This window comes from Ceratotherium simum, chromosome 3, assembly GCF_057802395.1.
Source record: "Ceratotherium simum simum isolate JZ-2026a chromosome 3, ASM5780239v1, whole genome shotgun sequence".
Lineage (NCBI taxonomy): Eukaryota > Metazoa > Chordata > Mammalia > Perissodactyla > Rhinocerotidae > Ceratotherium > Ceratotherium simum.
Window position 1 is genome coordinate 58840952 of NC_141902.1, and position 21250 is coordinate 58862201.

Consider the following 21250-nt stretch of genomic DNA (forward strand, 5'->3'; position numbering starts at 1 on the left):
AGAGTTAAATATTATGTATGTTTACTACTTGATGAGAACTAGCTGGTAGATAAATTTAAAGAGGTGACTTTACTACTTGGTGCAGATCAGAAATGTAGATTAAATACTGCTGAAATGATAACAGTCATGGTAAAAATTTAATAGATGCACTTTTTAAAAGAACCTCTCTCCAGTAAATATGCACATACCAGTTAGCTGCACTTGCTCTTAGGGAAAGATACAACCTCCTTGAGTTTGATGTTATAAATAAAAATTTTATTTAAAGCTTCTTTTGTTATTCAAATAGAAAAAGCTGTTTTTAGCTACTGTTAAACAAAAAAATGGAAAGTGAGGTAATTCATCTTTTTGACAATAATCTTCACTTCGTCCAACAGTGTCATCTTCTTTGAAAGTCAAGGTAATCCTGGTAAATAAGGCTTTTAATAAATTACAAATATGTAGTAGGTTCTTGTCCATTTTTTTCCTAACTATTTAATGCACTGTTGCATAGCAACAATTTTTTTTTTCTGCTGCTTTCTTGGAAGTCTGAGAGTCTGAAATCTGCACTGGCTTGGTTGAGCTTGGGAATTTTTCTGGTACCAGGGATGCAAATATCCATTGTAGAAATCAGTAGCTGTTAGTGTTTTCTTGAGCATCACTGATTGAACACCAATCCAGCCATTCTACAGGGCAAAAGACAAATAGTGAACAGGCAGTGGTGACAAAACTGGTACTAAATTTTAGTTTATAAAACTTTTATCACGAAAACAAATAAACCAACAAATCTTTACTATATGCCTTGATGCAAACAGTACTGTACTAAGTAACATATATGATTCTTTGACTCTAAAAGTTTATTACCAAGGAGTGATAACAAATGTGCAGACCTATATAAACCTATTTAAACACAAAGGGAGCAGAATAAGAAGGTATGTTGTATTTGCAGGGTGCTTTACAGTTTTCAGAGTATGTCCATGTATCTTATTGTTACTGGTCGTCAAAATATAGCCATTGTAAAAAGTAGGCAGATCCAATATCAGCCCCAGAGAAAACTGATTTTAGAAGAGAAAACTGATGCCCAGAGAGGGTGAGTGATTTGTTTGAGGTGACACACCAGGTGGGACTCAAACTCACATGTTCAGACAACCCTAGCTTCTTCTATGGGAGCAAACTCCAGCTTTGTAATACAGATATATACAGACACAGACAAGGACAGCAAGACATATACACCCAACACTGTTCCAGAGTTAAATCGAAGAGAGATGAAGAGAGATTGATGCAGGAGTTCTGTATGTACAGTCTGTGTAGGGCAGATCAATCTATCACACATTTTAAATATACTTTCTTGAGCATGGAACATCGCACATAAACACCACGTGAAGGAAAATATCCAGGAAACAGAAGGATTGTGGAACACTTCTCAGGACAACGCCATTGTGTTATAAAACAATAACAGTTCCAAAGTCATTTTAAATAGTTAAGAAATCTCTCTATCCACTGTTGAACAGTAAAAGTAGGACACACTGTAGTAATTCAGCTAGATACTTCGATATGACTATCTTTTGTGATAGTCAATATTAACAAGATGACTTAAACAAGACTTGCTAATTATTAACAAGAGCTTGTTAGTTAAATTGGATTACTAAGAATATTCAAGTTTCCTTTAAGAAAGCACTAAAGTTACTGAATATTCTTTCATTGTTTGAGTAATAATAATGCCTTGGCAAAACTTCATCACTTTCAAAAAATTATACTAGAGATTCTACTATTTCTTAAGAAAATTAAACTGTCCATTGGCTCAATCTGATGGATCAGCAGTTGAATGAAGCCCCAACTAAAAACGAGAAATGATACAAACTATAAACTCAGTAAAACAAGTATGATAATTTGAAACTAAAGGAAAAGGTACCTTACAACAGACCAGCAGTATTTGTGAGTGTTTGTGGTATATTACTGATCCTGGAGTAACAGCCTGTCCTGTTAATTTTGGATCTAAAAAATGGGGGAAAAATAAAGATAGGAGAGTAAATAGTTATGCAATTTAATGTGCTTCTTAAAAATCAAAAACATCTTGGGAGGCAGTACTAATACTGGAGAGGACACATCTGCTGATGCCCCGACTTTGTAATCCAAAACTTATGGGAGCCATGGTGCTCTGTGTGTATCTCAAACCCAAAGGGAGGCTTTCCATACACTTAAGAAGCTACGAGTCCTTTACTCAGTCTCCCAGAGATCAACGTAGAATGTCGAATCTAGAAGTTTTGACCATTTTGGGGAAATAACTATTTCTCTTCTGGAGAGAGATACAGGAGGCTTAGGATCTAAGCTGGCCTTTCCAATCCATGACCAAACCAGTCCCAGTTCCTAGATTCCCAGGGAACTCTGACACCCTCTGAACTATACCAGCTCCCTCTGTGGCTCACACTCCTTCAGTCCACCATGTTGGAAGGGCACTGTTGGGCCTTAGAATGAACCTGTGTCATGACATGCTACTCCCTAGCCTAAGAGTCTCACTGAGCTGTCTGGAGATTTTCATTATGATATTCACCAGAATGAAATTAACCAAGTCATTTTGCACTCCCTGAAAACCTTAAGGTAGGAAATCACAGAGCTTAAAATGGGGTAGTAACACTGCTCTGCCTACCTCCCAGGTTCTTATAATTAAATGAGAAAATGCATGTGAACGGACACTGCAAAGAGTAAGACAATAAATGAATGTAAAGTATTATGATCATTGAACTGAAACAAACTAAAAGAATCCTTATATTTAGTAAATGTGACCTATGGTAAAACAGATATATTTTCAAATAGACTATATTGAAAACATTTTCTGTGTCAGCTATTCAAAAGTTAGTACCAGTGAGGACTGAACTATTAACTTCTACCAAATCCAGAAGTTTAATGGTATTATCCATCCAGAGCGTCTGCAACGGAATCTGCAAATAAAATTAAAGAAGGTATGGTAAGGAAATACACTCAGCCCCCAAACCTTTTTCAACTACTATTTTAGGTTAATCTGGTCTGACTTCTCTCTCAATTACAGAGGAATTGGGAACTCAGTCTCTAAATCTCATGGAGCAGAATATAAACATGATCCTCTACATTAGTCTCCAGGATTTATAAGATCTTAAAATTAAACATGATATAAAATCAATTTTTATATCAATATTTCTAATTAAAAATGTATCCTCATTATTAAAAAAATGCAGGCATTATAGTAGTTATGTTAAAAACATTTAGAAAGTATTCTGTACTCCCATCCCCAGAGGTAACCACTGTTAATAGCTTGATGTGTACTTCCTTGTATTTTTTTCTACAAATATTATTATTACAAAAATCTAGAACATACTGTTTTACAAGGAACTCTTTTTATTTAACCATAAACCATGAGCAACATTTCATCAGTACATACTTATCTATTTTACTTTTTATCTGCTGCACAGTATTCTATTTTATGACTGTATCATAATTTATGTAACCAATACCTTTATGATGGATATTTCAGTTATTTTCAATTTCTTGCTATTATAAAATTTTTAAATGTGGTAATAGCCTGATAGATATATCTTTGAGGACTTTTATATTTCTGGAGAATAGTTGTTTTTTTTTTTAAGTGGACTACCTAGATTAAGAGCATCAACATGTTATTGTTAAACTGCCTTGATAAGAGAAAAAAAAAAGACTACCTATTGCTGTTTATTATTAGTGAGGCCAAGGAGCATTCCATATATTTTCTTGCACATTTTATTTATTTCTCTGAAAACTGCCTATTTATGCCCTTTGCCCATTAAAAAAAAAAAAACTGAGTTTTTCATCTCTTTCTTATTAATTTGAGAAAGCCTTTTATATCTCTAGGAAATTAGCCCTTTAATTCTCAGATGTGTTATGAATATTTTTCCAGTTTGTTGACTTTTAATCTTGGGTGCAGTAATTTGGAGTAATATTTATCAGTCTTTTCTCTCATGGCCTCAGTGGTTCAGGTCATGCTTAAAAAGGCCTAGCCCACACTTTAAGATTATTAAATATTATAAAATTATTCAACTGTGCTTTTTTCCAGTCCTTTGTGGGTTTGTTTTTTTTTTTTTTTTTTTGTGAGGAAGATTAGCCCTGAGCTAACATCTGTTGCCAATCCTCCTCTTTTCTGCTGAGGAAGATTGGCCCTGGGCTAACATCCATGCCCATCTTCCTCTACTTTATATGGGATGCCGCCACAGCATGGCTTGACAAGCAGTGCGCTGGTCTGTGCCCAGGATCCGAACTTGCGAACCCCATGCCGCCGAAGCAGAGCGCACAAACTTAACCACTATGCCACCAGGCTGGCCTCTGTGGTTTTGCTTTTTAAATTTAAATCCTTGATCCATCTAGATTTTATTTTGATTTTAAAAGGTACCCCTCTAATGGCCAACCAGTTGTTCCAATGTTATTTACTGGATAATCCATTTCCCCCTTCCCAAATGCTACCTTTTATCACATAACACCTTTCCAATATACCTGACACCCTAGAACTTGATTTAAATATGTTAATAAAAATTAACACACACCAGGAAATAAGTCCTCTCGAATTTCTGAATTAAATAAATTTATTTTCAGACTGTAGTTCAATATTCTATTTCATAGGTGAGGAAAGTGAGGCCCAGAGAATTGCAGCTATTTTCCCAAGCTGAGACACAGCTAGTTAGCGGCAGAGCCAAGGATGAGAACCTGTGTTTTCTCATTCTCAGCTCAGTGCGTTTTTATGCGATTCCTTAAAGAAGACATTTAACTTTTAGAAGAGTTAGGCTGTTGCAAAGATTTGAACGTTAAATCAAAAAAATTAAATAAATTTGAAGAAAAGTTCATAGATGTTCACAACCTTACATATGTCATACTTTGGTACAATATCCTCTTCAATAACTTGCTGACTCATTTTTCTTTACCTGCTCCCAATGCAAGTTATGAAATGATTATGTGTGTAACTTTTTCTTTCAAAGAACAAAATATTTTTGAAACGTTTACTGACTAAAAAAAGATTTATATTTACTGAGAGTTATAAAGTTACTAGGTATATAATCAGAATATGCAGTTCTTGTTTTTGAGGAGGTAAAGCTCATCTTCACCTTATCATGAGAGCATTGCAGAAGGGAAAATGATGGCAAAAATATAGTCATTTCAGAGTCCACCATCATTACTGTCAAAATCATATGTTTGCATGGATTTAAATTCACAGTTTATCTCCTTTGATCTTGACAGTTGTGGACATAATCATTAAGCCCATTTTAGAGGTAAAAAAGCAGAAGCTCAGAGAAGATAAGGGTATTTCTCTTGGTTAGTAAAATGGCAGCTCTAGGAACCAAATCTCACTTTCTGGCTCCTAGATAAGTACTCATTCTGTTATAGCACAAGCTTTTCTCAGTGGAGAGAAAAAGTGAATTGCAGAAGATAAGGATCATTATGTAGTAATGTAACTCTGTGTTTAACTTTTTGAGGAGCTGTCAAACCGTTTTCCAAAGCAGCTGCACCATTTTACGTTCCCACCAACGATGTATGCGAGTTCCAAATTTCTCCACATCCTTGTCAACGCTTGTTATTGTCTGTTTTTTAAATTATAACCATCCTAATGGGTGTGAAGTAGTACCTCAGGGCAGTTTTGATCTGCATTTCCCTAATGAAGTTGATCATATTTTCATATCCTTATTGGCCATTTGTATATCTTCTTGAGAGAAATGTCTATTCAGATGCTGTGCCCATTTTCCAATCAGATTGTCTTTTTTACTGTAGAGTTGTAAGATTTTTTTTATATATTGGATAAAATCTGGATACTAGACCCTTATCAGATACATGATTTGCAAATATTTTCTTCCATTCATAGGTTGCCTTTCCACTTTTTTGATAGTGTTCTTTGAAGCCTAATGGTTTTTAATTTTGAAGTCTAATTTCTCTATTTTTAGTTTGGTTGCTTATGCTTTAGGCATCATATCTAAGAACCACTGCCTAACTCAAGGTCATGAAGATTTACCCCTATGTTTTCTTCTAAGAGTTTTATAGTTTTAGCTCTTACATTTAGGTCTCTGATCCATTTTGAGTTAATTTTTGTATATGGTGTGAGATAGGGGTCCAAATTGATTCTTTTGATTGTGGATATCCAGTTGTCCAAGCACCATGTGTTGAAAAGACTATTCTTTTTCCATCCAATTGTCTTGGCACCCTTGTCAAAAATCAATTGACTATAAAGGTATGGTTTTTTTCTGGACTCTCAATTCTATCCTGTTGAGCTATACATCTGTCTTCATGCCAGTACCACACTGTCTTGATTACTCTAGCTTTGTAGTAAGTTTTGAAATCAGGAAATGTGAGTCCTCCAACTTTGTTCTTCTTGGTCAAGATTTTTTGGCTATTCTGGGTCCCTTACAATTCCATACAAATTTTAGGATCAGCTTGTCAATTTCTGCAAAGAAGTCAACTGGGATTTTTATAAGAATTGTGTTGAATCTATAGGTCAATTTGGGGAAGAGTACCATCTGAACAATATTAAGTCTTCCAATCCATGACCATGGAGGTCTTTCCATTTACTTAGGTTTTCTTTACTGTTTATTAACTCTAATTTTTTTTTTTTTTTTAGGATTCTTTCTGATTCTCTTTATGTAAGATTATGTCATCTGTGAATAGAGATAGTTTTACTCCTTCCTTTCCAATCTGGTTACCTTTTCTTTTTTCTTGCCTAATTGCCCTGGCTATAACCTCCAGTACAATGTTGAATAGAAGTGGTGAGAGCAGACATCTTTGTCTTATTCTTGATCTTAGGGGGAAAGTTTTCAGTCTTTCACCATTAAATATGATGTTAATTGTGGGTTTTTTGTAGATGTTCTTTATCAGGTTGAGGAAGTTCCCTTCTATTCTTAATTTGTTGAGCATTTTTATCATGAAAGGGTATTGGATTTTGTCAAATGCTTTTTCTGCATCTATTGATACAACTACATGGCTTGTCTTTTATTCTGTTAACATGGTGTATTATATTGATTGATTTCTGTATGCTGGGACAAATCCCACTTGGTCATGGTGTATAATACTTTTTTATATGTTGTTTGAAGATTTTTGCCTTTATCCTCATAGGGGATATTGATTTGCAGTTTTCTTTTCTTGTGATGTCTTTATTTGGATTAGCCTACTGTGGGTTTTAAAGATTTTATTTATTTTATTTTTTCCCTCCAAAGCCCCAGTAGATAGTTGTATGTCATAGCTGCAGATCCTTCTAGTTGCTGTATGTGGGACTCGGCCTCAGGATGGATGGAGAAGTGGTGCCTCGATGCGCACCCGGGATCCGAACCCGGGCCACCAGCATTGCAGCGCGCGCACTTAACCACCAAGCCATAGGGCCGGCCCCCTACTGTGGGTTTTATACTAGTTGCTCCCTCTGCCTGGAATGCTCTTTTCCTGATCTTGGCATGGCTGGTTCCTATTGTCTTTCAGATCTCAGCTTAAATGTCAGTTCAGAGAGGCCTTCCCCATCTATACAGTCTAAAATAACCTCCAGTTAGTCTATCACATTATCCTATTTTAATTTTCATCAAGGAACTTGTCACTCTGATATTTTTCTTATTTATTTGCTTATTTGTCTCTCTTCCTATATCATCTTTATCTCTAGTACCTAGAACAGTGCCTGACACATAATAGGCCTTTAATAAATATTTAATTTAATGAATGAATGAATAGTAGGTATCATTTAATGAATATTTACTCTGTGCCCGATATTGTATTAGATGCTTTATATACATTATATCAGCCCTAATTTTCCAATTAATAAACTAAAGCTTAGAGGTTAAGTAACTTTCTCCCAAGTCTGCAAAGTTAGGAAGTAGCAGAGACAAGATGGGACCCAGCTTTGTCTGGCTCTAAAGTCAATGTTGCTTTCCCTAGCCATTCTGCTACAGTGGGAAAAGTACAGGGTTTGAAGTCACAGTTCTGGTTCAAAGCTTGACTCTCACTAATTAGCAGTGTAACCTTGAACAATGTTCAGTAGCCATTCATTGAGTATCTACTGTAAGTCTCAATTTCCTCAACTTAAAATGGGATAATACCCACAACATGAAGTTGTGATCCTCACTGAAGAACTTTGCATGCTACAGATATTCAAGAGTAGTTCTCCATTTTACCCAACATTAATAACAGAGATGGTCCATTAAAAACTCACACTAGGTAGACCCAGAGTTCAAACAACACAAGAGGCTATCAAAATGAAAGAAAAAAGCCAATAAATTTGTCAAAAGAACTGAGACTTTACCTCAGATATTTTAACAAGTTGTTACATTACAACTCTCCTTTGTGTACCACATATGGAAATCAAGGATTTAAGAATTCAATTATAAAAAACTGGCCATAGGCAGAAAGATATACTGGAAACAGCATGGGATTAGGACTTAGAAGATTTAAGTTCATTATTAGTGACTGGGTACCCCTAAGTTAGTCACTTCATTTTCATTCCCTTCATCTATGAAATGGGATAGTAAAACTTGGTTATGGAAAACTGAAAAATATATGTGAAAGCAATTTGTAAATTCTAAAAACTTAAAGTCTGAAGAATATTTTTTAAATGAATTTCAGATAACACATAAGAACTGAAAGCAGTGACTCAAACAGATATCTGTACACCCATGTTCATAGCAGCATTATTCACGACAGCCAAAAGGTTGGAAACAACCCAAACATCCATCAACAGATGAGTGGATGAATGAAATATGGTATATACATACAATGGAATGTCATTCAGACTTAAAAAGGAATGACATACTGATACATAGCACAACATGGATGACCCTTGAAGACATTATGCCTAGTGAGATAAGCCAAACACAAAAGGACAAATACTGCATGATTCCACTTACATCTGGTGCCTAGAATAGGCAAATCCATAGAGACAGAAAGTAGGACAGAGTTTACCAGGGACTATGGGGAGGGGGAATGGGAGTTATTGTTTAATGGGCACAGAGTATCAGTTTAGGATAATGAAAAAGTTCTGGAGATGGATAGTATAGTGGTGATGGTTATAAAACAGTGTGAATTTATTTAATGCCACTGAACTATACACTTAAAAATGGTTAAAATGGTAAATTTTGTTATGTATATTTTACCACATTAAAAAAATAGTTACTTTAAAAAAAAATGAATTTCAGGATTTTTAGGTTTAGTTTATGAGATTCATTCTTAAATAAAAATATTTCAAAAGTGAATTACACACACACACACACACACACATTTAGGTAAAACTGCAATCCGACTTCCAACTTACTATATTTCCGATGGCACGATAAAGTCTGAATATTTGCTCTGAAGTTTGTTCCTCCCATTTTATACAGCTGGTACCAGCAGAAATCTTAGGGGCTACAAGATAAAGACAACAGCAAGAATGAATATCAGGTTCAATGTCCATGAATTAATAACTATTGATGCTGAATGACAGATACAAGATAATTCATTACATTATTTTCTCAACTTTTGAATATGTTTGAAATTTTCCATAATATAAAGTAAAAGTAAATAAATAAGTCATACAAGTACTAGAAGAAAACATGGGTGCATCTCTTTATAACCTGGGAGTAGAAAAATGACTGAACAATGACTCAAAATCCAGAAGCAATTAAAGAAAAGAATCATAGGGCTGGCCCCGTGGCTTAGCGGTTAAGTGTGCGCTCTCTGATGCTGGCGACCCAGGTTCGGATCCTGGGCGCGCACCGACGCACCGCTTCTCCGGCCACATGGCCGCGTCCCACATACAGCAACTGGAAGGATGTGCAACTATGACATACAACCATCTACTGGGGCTTTGGGAGGAAAATAAATAAATAAATCTTAAAAAAAAAAAAAAAAAAAAGAATCATAAATATGACTACATAAAAACAAACTTTTGCAAGACAAAAAGAAATGTCATAAGTCAAGTCAAAAAACAAATGACAGGGCCGGCCCCGTGGCTTAGCGGTTAAGTGCGCGCGCTCCACTGCTGGCGGCCCGGGTTCGGATCCTAGGCGCACACCGACACACCGCTTCTCCGGCCATGCTGAGGCCGCGTCCCACATACAGCAACTAGAAGGATGTCCAGCTATGACATACAACTATCTACTGGGGCTTTGGAGGAAAAAATAAATAAATTAAAAAAATTAAAAAAAAAACCAAACAAACAAATGACAAACTGAAAGTATTTTTAATTTGTATCACAGTGCTCTATTTATATATATATTCCATATGATATATATTTATATAATAAGTATAAATATACCCATATATAATTATATATCTATAAATATATATCTATGTAATATAATAATATTAATATGATAAGATTATATTTAGGAGTACTTTATATCTGTTATATAGATTTATTTATATCTATTATATAAAGTATTCCTAAAAACTGAGAGGAAAAAGACTAAAAATCTGATAGGAAAATGGGCAAAAGATATAACAGACCCTTCCCAGAAAAAAGAAATGCAAATAGTCCTTAAACATATGAAAAGATCCTCCACTTCACTCACAGAAGTAATATAAATTAAAACTACTCCAAGATGCAATTTCTATTTGATTAGGAAGTAACATATACATAAAGTTATTTATAATGGCATTATTTGAAATAGCAAAAGATTGGAAACAACCCAAATTCCCATAAATAGGGGATCTGTTGAATAAATTATGATATATTCACACAAATGAGAACTATGCTGCTATAAAAAAAGAGCACAGAAAAATTTCTTCTTACTGATGGGAAATGATCTCCAGGATACAATGTTGAGTGAATAAAGAAAGGGAAGAGTGTATATTTTATGCCACCTTTTGTGGAAGCAAAAAGGAAAAATCAATTTAAAAATGTGTTTTTGCTAATTTTGATAAAAGGAAACAACTGGAAGGCTAAATCAGAAACTAATAAAAATAGTTACCCATAGAAGGAGGGAAACAGGATTGGAGGAGATACGGATGGAAGTGAGACTTCTCTGAGTACACCTTTTCAAATAGTTTTAACTTTTGAATCATGTAAATGTTTTACATATTCAAAAAATAAAATTTAATCATAAAGAGGAAAAAAGCAACTCTGAAAATTAAAAACAAACTGAACCAAATAAACCTATGTCTTTATCAAACTAGATAACAAAAGCACATGGCAAAAATAATCATCTCCAGTAAGTTTTGAACACGGTACTCTGCATACTCTTAGTAGGATATATTCTAAGGACAAAACACCTGCAGAGAAATCTTAAATCTTACTCAGTAGTTTTACCATTTACAGTAATATTGGTTTTGTAATTTTGAAACTATGTTATGCTTAGAAATTAAATAAGATTAGTATTAATACAAAAAAAAGATATTCAGTGTAAGAGAAAATACTATAAGAAAAACCCTGTAATTTAAAATTTGAATCAGTAACAATATGAACTCAAATATTATTTAAAAAATATAATGCCTAGCCTTGTCCATTGACATCTTATCTTGGAACACAGTGTTCTACCAGATGGTTTCTAAATACAACCCCCCACTAAAATGAACAAGGGAGAGATGACTGATTCAAGAGGGGTCAGAGAATTTACAGGGTGAGCCTGGGACATCTTATAACAGAAAGCACTCAAAAACTAGTTGGGGTGGGGAAGTGTCAAAAAGGTTGCAGGAGTCAACTTAAAGGGGCTCCCACTGGCTAAATTTGGGACAACTTGAGCAGCAGAAAGCATTATGAATGTAATTCACTGTAAAACACAATAAATGAGAATCCACGAGTCAAATGATAATTAAAAAACTCATTTGCCACCATAATTGAAGGCGATTTTGGCACCAACTCCTTACTCTAAAAATTGGTAATTAGAGAAAGTGTTAATTAAGCATTTATCCTGCAATTTTAGGACGAACTAAAATTCATCCCCAATTAATGAGGAAAAGTTCTTTTTACAGAACAATGCCAACTATTAAATGTAGAAGGAATTGGAAAATCACCATTTTGCAATCTCTAATGAAATAATTCATTCAAGGAAGGAGCATCAATCCATGCTAAAATTGTTATGTGGAAGGCTGTTAGGGAACAAGATATTTGCATGGTGCCAAAGTACCCCCACAGATTACCTGCCAATTGCAAAGGGAGAAATATATCTTTACACTGGAAAGATCTGGTGATCACTACGTCAACTAAGTGATCAAACCTAGCTTCACTACCCTTGATGCAACCTGGTATTATGGCTTACTGATGTGACATCCTGAGACTGGAGGAGACAGAGAAGAGACTTCTCTGAGTATATCCTTTTAAATAGTTTTAACTTGTGAATCATGTAAATGTTTTACATACTCAAGAAATAAAATTAAATCATAAATAAAAATAAAAAGCAATCCTTAAAATTAAAAACAAACTAAAACAAATATTATTAAAACTAAATTATCATCTATGAAATACTCTTTCCAAAAACTTGAAGCCTGAATCCAATCAAGCCTTTATAGAACTTACAAATTACAGGAAATATAAGGGCTAGGAAAACAAGTTAAACAACACTGAAGGAAACAGACAACTGGCCTGGTCTCTTCAAAAAGTCAGTGATATGGAGGGAAAAGAAAATAGTGGAGGAATTACTCTAGTTTAAAGAGACTAATGAGACATAACAATTAATTACAATTAGATCTTAGTTTGAAAAAAATACAGCTATAAAATATGTTTTTTAGACAATTAAGAAAATTTAAATATGGACTGGATATTAGATGGAATTAGGGAACTGTTCATTTTTCTTAAGAGATGCATGCTGAAGTATTTAGGGATGAAAGATCATGATGCATACTTCCAAATGGCTAAGCAGAAATTTAAAAATATATACTAAATAAACCACATATATATAAAGAAAATATGACCAAACATTAATAATTGTTGACTCTGGGTTAAACAGGTATTCGATGTCTTTTAACTTATCTGTATGCTTGGTATTTTTCAATATAAAAAGTAGGAAAAAAATTTCCAATCTTTCATATGGCTACATGTTAAGAGGGAGAGGAAGACCTTACCAACCATTCCTTGGAAAAGGACATACAAGTGGGCACTCAACCGTTAGTCAAAATTAAGGGAAATGTGCAAGTGAAGAAGTCAGAGTGCTCAGATGCTATCATGACAAAGAGGACCTTAGGAAAGAGGTAAGAGCCTGCAGCCTTCACTCACCATGTGTCACCCCCTCAGTTGGCTGCTGCCTTCCATTGTTCAAACTTTCAGGCAAATTTTTCAAAACTGAAATAAGCTAAAAAAGGAGAACCCAATATATTCAAGACAAAAAGAACAAAAGCAGAAATGCATTACAATTCAGTACCATGAAATTATCTATAGCTTTAAAAGAGCTGTGTGACAGGTTAGGCAGTAAACTGGCTTAAGCTGTAGGATACGTGTCTACTGGGTGGAGTTTCACTAGAGATGCTGCTCTCTGCAGAGTACAGGTCACTGATTGGCTTCCAGAGAACACTGAGCCTTGCCCGGCTGTGCAAACTTTCGGTATCAGGATAGCGTATGCTCAGATATCCACAGTCTCACTCTGCAGGAGGGAAGGCAGTGGAGTCTCACATGAGAATGTACTCTGGAGTCACAACACAGTTCTGGGTTCAAATCCTAGTTCCACCAATTAGCTGTGTCATCGTGGAAAAGTTATTTTACTTGTCTGTGGCCTTCAATGTCATCATCTGTAAAACAGTTGACAGCAACAGCTACCTCAAAGGTTTGCTGGGAAGGTAAAAAAATAAGTCAATAGAATATCTAGAATAGTCCTGGCACACAAGCCAGTACTTAATAAACGAGAGCCACTATTATAATAGCATTTCTGAGGTGAGTTGGTGGAAAAGATTTCCTCTACAGAAAATTAACTAGTTCAAATGAAAATCATTAATTTGGTCATTAAGCATTTACTCAGACCTTATGTATGCAGATTCAATAAGCTACATAAAGCCACAGAGTTCATTTATAGTTAGGGGGTCAGCAGAATCCCAGTGCATATGGATACAAATGACTGCAACACAGGCAGAGAAGTGGCAGGAAAGCTAAGAGTCACTTAGGAAATGCTGTAGGTTCATTCTGACAGGGACGAAAGGGCTATCTATGAGACTGAGGAGAGTGAAACTGGGAAGAAAGAAGGCCTCATTGTGAAATGTAGTAGGCCATATAAGGTCATGTGTTTCGTTTGAAAGCCTTTAGGTAACCACTCTGTGTAAATTCTCAAAGATTCACATGAGATCACAAATGTCAAGCTAATTTTTAGGAAGCCAGGGATAGAAATCACTTAAAAAGGAAGCTTAAAATTACACATCATAAAATTGTCCTTTTCATCATAACCACTTAGGAAACCTACTAAATGAATAAAAAACAGTAGAACATTGGAGAACTGTACCATGTTGGCACCCAGTCTTGACAGCACTGCTTCCAATTCCTTTGCGGTGCTCTTGGGTGGCACAGGAACTGTTTCCTGTTTGAGAATTGGACCTACATCAAACCTACCAAAAAAAAACACCAAATAATAACATGATTGCTGATGGTTTCTTACGATCAAAATGTTTGTCTACACGAGTGTTTACATACCACAAGGATAGTTTAACCGTGGCCAGGAATTTGACTGCTGGCCACTAGCAAGGGAACTGTCAGCTGGAAGGAAGGAAGAGTAAAATCTGGCCTATACTTAAGATTTTAAACTTATGTTTTCCTAAAGGAAAAAAGTATAAAGTTGCATATCAGGGATTTAATTGCAATTATAGATAATTCTATCATAAATAGTATGGGAAAAAACTCTATTTGTATAATGAAAGCATAGAGCAAAGAATTTATTTTCCAAGGAAGTACAGTTAGGAAATCCCTAATTATTTTTTTCCATATTTCCTTTCTCAAAGCACAAGAGTTTTGCCTGGATTATAATTATAAGTAGATTATAAGTAGATACAAGTATATTTGCAAGATCTTACATTTTACATCAAGCTCTGTAAATACTGGCCACCCCCTTTTATTAGAAATATGCTTTATTTTGAATTTTTAACTTTGTGCTTCTGTTAATTCTATTTTTAACCTATGAGTTTTAAGAAAATATTGATTATGAAAAATTATAAACTTTCACAAAAACAGAGTGAATAGTCTAATGAATCTCCATATATACATTACACAGATTTTAAAATAATCAAAGTTTTGCCACTCTTGTTTTATTTACCCCTCCCTCTTTTTTTCTGAAGTAAATTAAAGCAAATCTCAGATATTGAGTTGTTCTTGTGAACTTGTGAATTATTCTTTTCTATGGGGACATTAGGTGATAACAGGCAGAGGCTTAATATACTCCTGAAGCAATTTTAAATAATTGTTTCTTAGATTGTAAGTATAATAAAAGAAATTAAATGTTGAAGACAATTATATTACACATTGGTATACAATATACTCTTACTTCAGATTCCAAAAATTATTTGACCATAGTTTGACCACAGAAACCAAGGCCAGCAGAATTGAGATTCATAACTAATATACAAAAATCTGTCTCTCTTTGACACAATGTCTTTTACAGAAATCCAGTTGTTAAAATAATTTATTTCAATTAACAAGTTAAAAATTTAATGAGGGCTTTAAAGAGATAAATACCAAAATACATATGGCTTATGTTAGAAACCGGGAAAAAACAGAAAGGGTACAAAAGCAAAGGGAGGACTCTGGAACTGGAGAAATTAGTGAGCACCATCCATTCATCCACTTCCCCCAAAACAGACTGATACCAACATTCAAAATCACAAGAAGTCTCAAGGAAAGAATTATGCTCTACCTTTTAGGTCTGATTTGCATAATCGTTACTCCAGTAACTGTGTCTCCGTGAAGCACAGTATGGATTATAGGGGCTGGACCACGCCACCTCGGGAGGCAACTGGGATGGACATTCAATATGCCACTGAGTTAGAAAAGGCAGAAATTAGTACATGACTGGGCTTTACCGTTTAGTTACTGCTGCCTAAACTAATATGCTACTTTTCATCATTCAACTTTCCCAGAAATTTTGAAAACCTAACAGTTAAATCTACTCTTGTACCACCTGAAAAGGGAGCCAGAGCTAAGTTCACTCTCTCACCGTGAGAGACCAATGAAACTCAATTAAAAACAGAGCAAGAGGGGGCCAGCCCCAGGCGTAGTGGTTAAGTTCGCTGCACTCCAATTCAGCAGCCCAGGCTTTGCCGGTTCAGATGCTGGGCGTGGACCTACACCACTCGTCAGCCATGCTGTGGTGGCGACCCACTTAGAAAATAGAGGAAGACTGGCACAGATGTTAGCTCAGGGTGAATCTTCCTCAGCCAAAAAAAAAAAAACCAAAAAAACAGAGCAAGAACAACTATTCATTGTTCCAAAGATGTTCCACAACAGCTCATGATGTCTGGGAATTTTTAAATAAAAACAAAAAATGCATTTTTTACTATATGAGAAAAACCACTCAAACTCTATCATGCATCTCATGGATGATATGAATTATATTTATAGTTTAGTTACATAATTATCCTCACTTCACTTAGTTTGCATATAGAATGCCTAAAACAAGCTTCTTGAATCCCCATCAAATGATCTATTCACCTTTGCTGTTTATCCCAATACACCTTTGCTGTTTATCCCAATACACCTATCACCCATTAATGAGCAATTTAAATAATTTACTAATCTGTCATTAGTTTAATGATGTCTCCATCAGCATGAGTCTGCACTTGAGAGTGTGTGTATATTAGAGAGTCTTATATTCTAAGTTTCACTGTTCAGCCCAGGCTCATTCATCCAACAAATATTTACTGAGCACAATCCATGTGCTAGCACTGTTCCAAGTGCTAGGGATACAAGCAACAGTGAACCAAACAGAAAACAAATTCTGCCCTCAGGGAGCTTATGTCCAAAGAGTGGGGGATAAACAATAAAAAAGAAGATATGTAAAAAGTTTGTCAGATGGTGCTAACAGCTGTGGAGAAAAATAAAGCAGAGAAGGGGATGGGAGATTACAATTTTAATCGTGGTCAAAGAAGGTTTTACCAATAAGAAGACACTTAGGCAAGACATGAGGAGGTAAAGGAGTAAGCCATGTAGATATATGAGAGAAATCTTTCCAGGCAAAGGCAACAGTAAGTACAAAGATCATTTTTTTTTTTTTTTTTGCTGAGGAAGATTAGCCCTGTGCTAACATCTGTTGCCAATCTTCCTTGTTTTTTGCTTGAGGAAGATAAGCCCTGAGCGAACACTGTGCCAATCTTCCTCTACTTTATGTGGGTCGCCGCCGCAGTGTGGCTGACAAGTGACGTAGGTCTGCGCCTGGGATCTGAACCCACTAACCCAGGCCGCCAAAGCAGAACACGCCAAACTTAACCAGTATGGCACAGAGCTGGGCCAGACATAGATCTTGAGGAAGGTAAATGCTTGGTGAGTTCAGGGCACAGCAGGGAGGCCAGTGTGGCTGGAGTGGAGTGAACCTGAGGAACAGTACTAGGAGGCGAGGCCAGAAGGCCAGCAGGGGACCAAACCAAGTAGGTAGGTCCTCATAGGCCAATATAAGGATTTTGACTTTTATTCTGAGTGAGATGGAAAACCACCAGAGAATTTTGAGCAGAGTGACATGATCCCACTTATGCTTTAAAAGGATCACTTTGGCTGCTGGGTTGCTAAAAGGCTGAGAGGGCCAAGGACAGAAGTAGAGATAGCAGTGGAAGTAGTGGCAGTGGAAGTGATGAGAGACAGTCAGATTCTAGACAGATTTCGAAGGCAGAGCCAATAGGATTTCCTGATGGACAGGATTCGTGGTGTGAGATACAGAATCAAGAATGACTTCCAGGTTTTGGGTCCGAGCAACTAGAAGGCTGGAATTGCCATTTACTAGATGACGACTTGGGGAGGAGCAGATTTTGGGCGAAAGTTCAGGAAGGTAGTTTTGGACATCTTAAATGTAAGGTGCCTATGAGACATCCAAGTAGAGCTGTGGAGGAGGCAGTGGGTATCAGGGGCCTGGAGTTCAGGGTGAGATCTGAACTGGAGGGACAAATTTGGGAGCTGTGGGCACACACAGTATATGGAATTTAAATGAGGTGGGTGAAAGCCCACAGATAGTGATGAAGAACATCACACATTTTAACAATTCATGCCACTAATATAATTTTTTATTTTAAGAGAAAATATTAAAGAAAGCAGAATTAGAGTTCAAGTTATTGCACTTTAGATACCAGGTCTATATATAAAGACCAAGGCCTCTATACCATATATCCTTATAAATAAAACTTACTAGGGAAACTTAAGAATAAGAGCCTCACTCAAAAGTCGGCCAAATGAAGCTACCACTCCAACATCATATTCTCCAGATCCCACATCCGGCCACTCATACACTGGAAGCTGAGACTGGACAGCGTATTGCTTCACTGGCAGTCCTTTGGGTGACGGGGAGGGCACTGTGACCACCTCCAATTTTTCTATTAACTCTTCCTCTTTGTTTTCCCTAAGTTGGCAAGATTGAAAGAAAATATGACAATGTTACAACGACTCAAAGCTAAACTACTTCACATACCTCTACAATATTTTTATGATTAAATTCATGATAAATGATAAATGAGTAAAACTAGTGCAAGTGAAAGACTGAGTTTTTATTTTTTATTTAATCACTTTAAATTTGAAGAGCCACATGTGGCTAGTGGCCACTCTTTGGCTAGCATGGTTCTAGAAATTTCCTGTGCATAGAGAAACATATACAGTACAGACATTTTACACAATTGGGATATAATATATACTGCTCTGCATTTTGTTTTTTTCCTCTTAACAACACTTCAATCATGCATGGCTTAACGATAGGGATACGTTGTGAAAAATGCGTTGCTAGGCGATTTCCTTGTGTGAACATCATAGAGTATACTTACACAAACCTAGATGGTACAGCCTACTACACATCTAGGCTATATGGTACTAATCTTATGGGACCACCATCATATATGTGGTCTATTGTTGACGGAAATGTTGTTATGTGGTGTGTGACTGTATATAAGCTATTATGTGAGTCTTTTAAAACAATGGGTTAAATATACATTTGCTTGTATATTCATCAAACATTTCTAGAATAAGAAACTGAAAACAGTGGCTGTCTTTGAAGACAGGAACTGGGAACTAGGAGGCAGGGGAGGAAGAACCTAACTTTTCACTCTATATCCTTTGAATCTTTTGAATTTTGTGCCATAACCATGTGTTATTCAAACAATAAATATTAAAAAACATAAAACAAAAATATACACCATGGGCATCATTCCATGGCAGTTCATGTAGCACTACCTCATTTTTTTTATCTGCTGCATAGTATTCCAGTGCCCATGGGCTGTTCATTTATTTATTTAGCAGGTATTGCATCACATGTTGAGGAGATATGAGAAAAGGAATATATAGGAGGGCTCTAAAGAGAAAGTGCAGGAGTAATGGAGCTGCGGGGTGAAGCATGTGCAGAAGGGTCAGGATATAGGCAGTGAGAGACGTAGGAGGCAATCTGGGGAAGGCAGCATGTGGAGAGTGAATTACGGGGGCTGTGCAAAGCGGACATGTGTGAAGGGAGTGTTCCAGGGTGTGTGTACAGAGGGGAGTGTGTGGACAGAGGATTACAAGACAAGGGGATGGATGAGGGAGTCAATATGAGGGGCTGCTGTGAAGTATTTGTAGGGAAGACTTGATGGAGTGAGATGACAGAAATGAGTGTGGGGGGGGTGTCAGGAAAAAACGGGCAAATAAAAAATAGAGGTTGGGGAAAGGAGGCAGAGCAGTATGTATGGGGATAGCCACCACATACGTGGACTTGCAGGACAGGTTGGATCTCAATTTGTTTCCAGTCAACAAGATTTGTTAAATGTTAGAGATACTAAATGTATACCTAAGAGTTCTGATTTATAAGTCTATTCATTTGAAAACTGTTCATTTTTGGACTATGTCCTCATTTCAGTCCCTGAAAACTGGGGAGATGGGGAGCAAAGAAGTGAGAGACATGGGTGTGCAGAGGGATATATGGGCCTCCTAAGAAGCAGGCCAAAGGACTGGAGGGTACAAGTTAGGCGAACAGGAAGCAGTAGGAGGAAGTGGAAACGGGAGGACTTGGAAGTCTGACCCCGTTTTAGCCCCAATCTGCTCAGCTGATGACCTTGAGCAATCGCTTAACGTCTGAGCTCCGGTTTCCATACACGCAAAATGTGCAGGGAGGTGGTGGGACTGGACGGAGGTGATGTACGCAAAGCGGCCCGCACGGGCTGGGCTCCGCGGGGCACCCGGTAGCGCTTGGAGACCGGATAGACAGGGCTCGGAGTGGGGGTGAGGACCGGGCGGGACCCGGCGGGCGCCCTAGGGCTCACCGGCCGGGTGCGGCGCCCCTTCCGGGCGCGCGGAGACGCCGCAATCTGGGCCCACACCCCTCCAGCGCCGCCGCTTTCCCCGACGAGGAGTCCAAACCCTCGGCGTCGGCCGCAGAGGCTCGACACCGGCGTCCTCAGCAGCCGGGCCCCCCAAGCCCCGGCCCCGGTACCTGGCGGCGTGCAGCGCCCGCAGCGCCTCGCGGGCGAACCGGTCTGTGCCGAAGAAGAGCACCCGCCAGGGCGGCTTCTCGCGGACTCGGGCGCCCCGGCCGTCCTCCCCGCTAGGGCACCAGCCGAGCCCGGCCACCGCTCGCCAATGAGGGCCCAGCCTCCGGCCCGCGCCCCCACTCGCTGGCAGGTGCCCGCAGCAACGCCGCACCAACACCCTCATGGCCTCGGCCCGTGGCCTACCCTGCGCAGGCGCGCAGGGGTGGGGGCCAGTGCGCAGGGCCGGAGGGGCGGGGCCGGGGAGGAGGCCCGAGAGGCGGGGTCTGCCAGCGACGGGGGCGGGGCCTGCCTGATTGGAGGCGTGGCCCATCTGTGTCGGAGCCGGTGAAGGAAATTTGAGGGTTCGGGTGTCCCGGTGATTTTTGTTGCATTATTTGCACGATTTAGCCAATCTCCCAAAAGAACTCTTTTGGGAACAAATCATGTGTTTTCAGACAATAAAATCTCATTTATCTACGTAATTCTGTGTCATTTTCTCTGCCATTATGGTAACTAATGTTTACTATGTATTTACTATATATATGCCATGCTTTGGCTAAGCATTTTATGTTAATTAGTTCAGTTAATCCTTATATCAACCATACAAGGTAGACATTATTGCAACCGTTTTACTGAAGAGAATCTGAGGCTCAGTGAAGTTAAGGGCCTCACAGCTGGTCCATGTAGCTCCAAAGCCTGTGGTCCTAACCCTTTGGCCTTCACAGCAACCCTATGCATTAGGCAAGCC

At 37.7% G+C, this 21250-nt stretch overlaps 1 protein-coding gene across 1 annotated transcript; it reads right to left on the bottom strand.

Moving 5' to 3' along the window:
- Nucleotides 1-233: 233 nt before the first annotated feature.
- MTFMT (mitochondrial methionyl-tRNA formyltransferase) lies at nt 234-20695 on the bottom strand. Its single transcript, XM_004421694.2, has 9 exons — nt 20466-20695; nt 18207-18416; nt 15732-15854; nt 14331-14433; nt 13121-13196; nt 9242-9333; nt 2837-2915; nt 1889-1971; nt 234-662 (listed from the first exon to the last, which is right to left on the bottom strand). The coding sequence occupies exons 1-9, from the start codon at nt 20684-20686 to the stop codon at nt 468-470; spliced, it is 1182 nt and encodes a 393-aa protein (XP_004421751.1). The 5' UTR covers nt 20687-20695; the 3' UTR covers nt 234-467.
- Between the last annotated feature and the right edge of the window lie 555 nt (nt 20696-21250).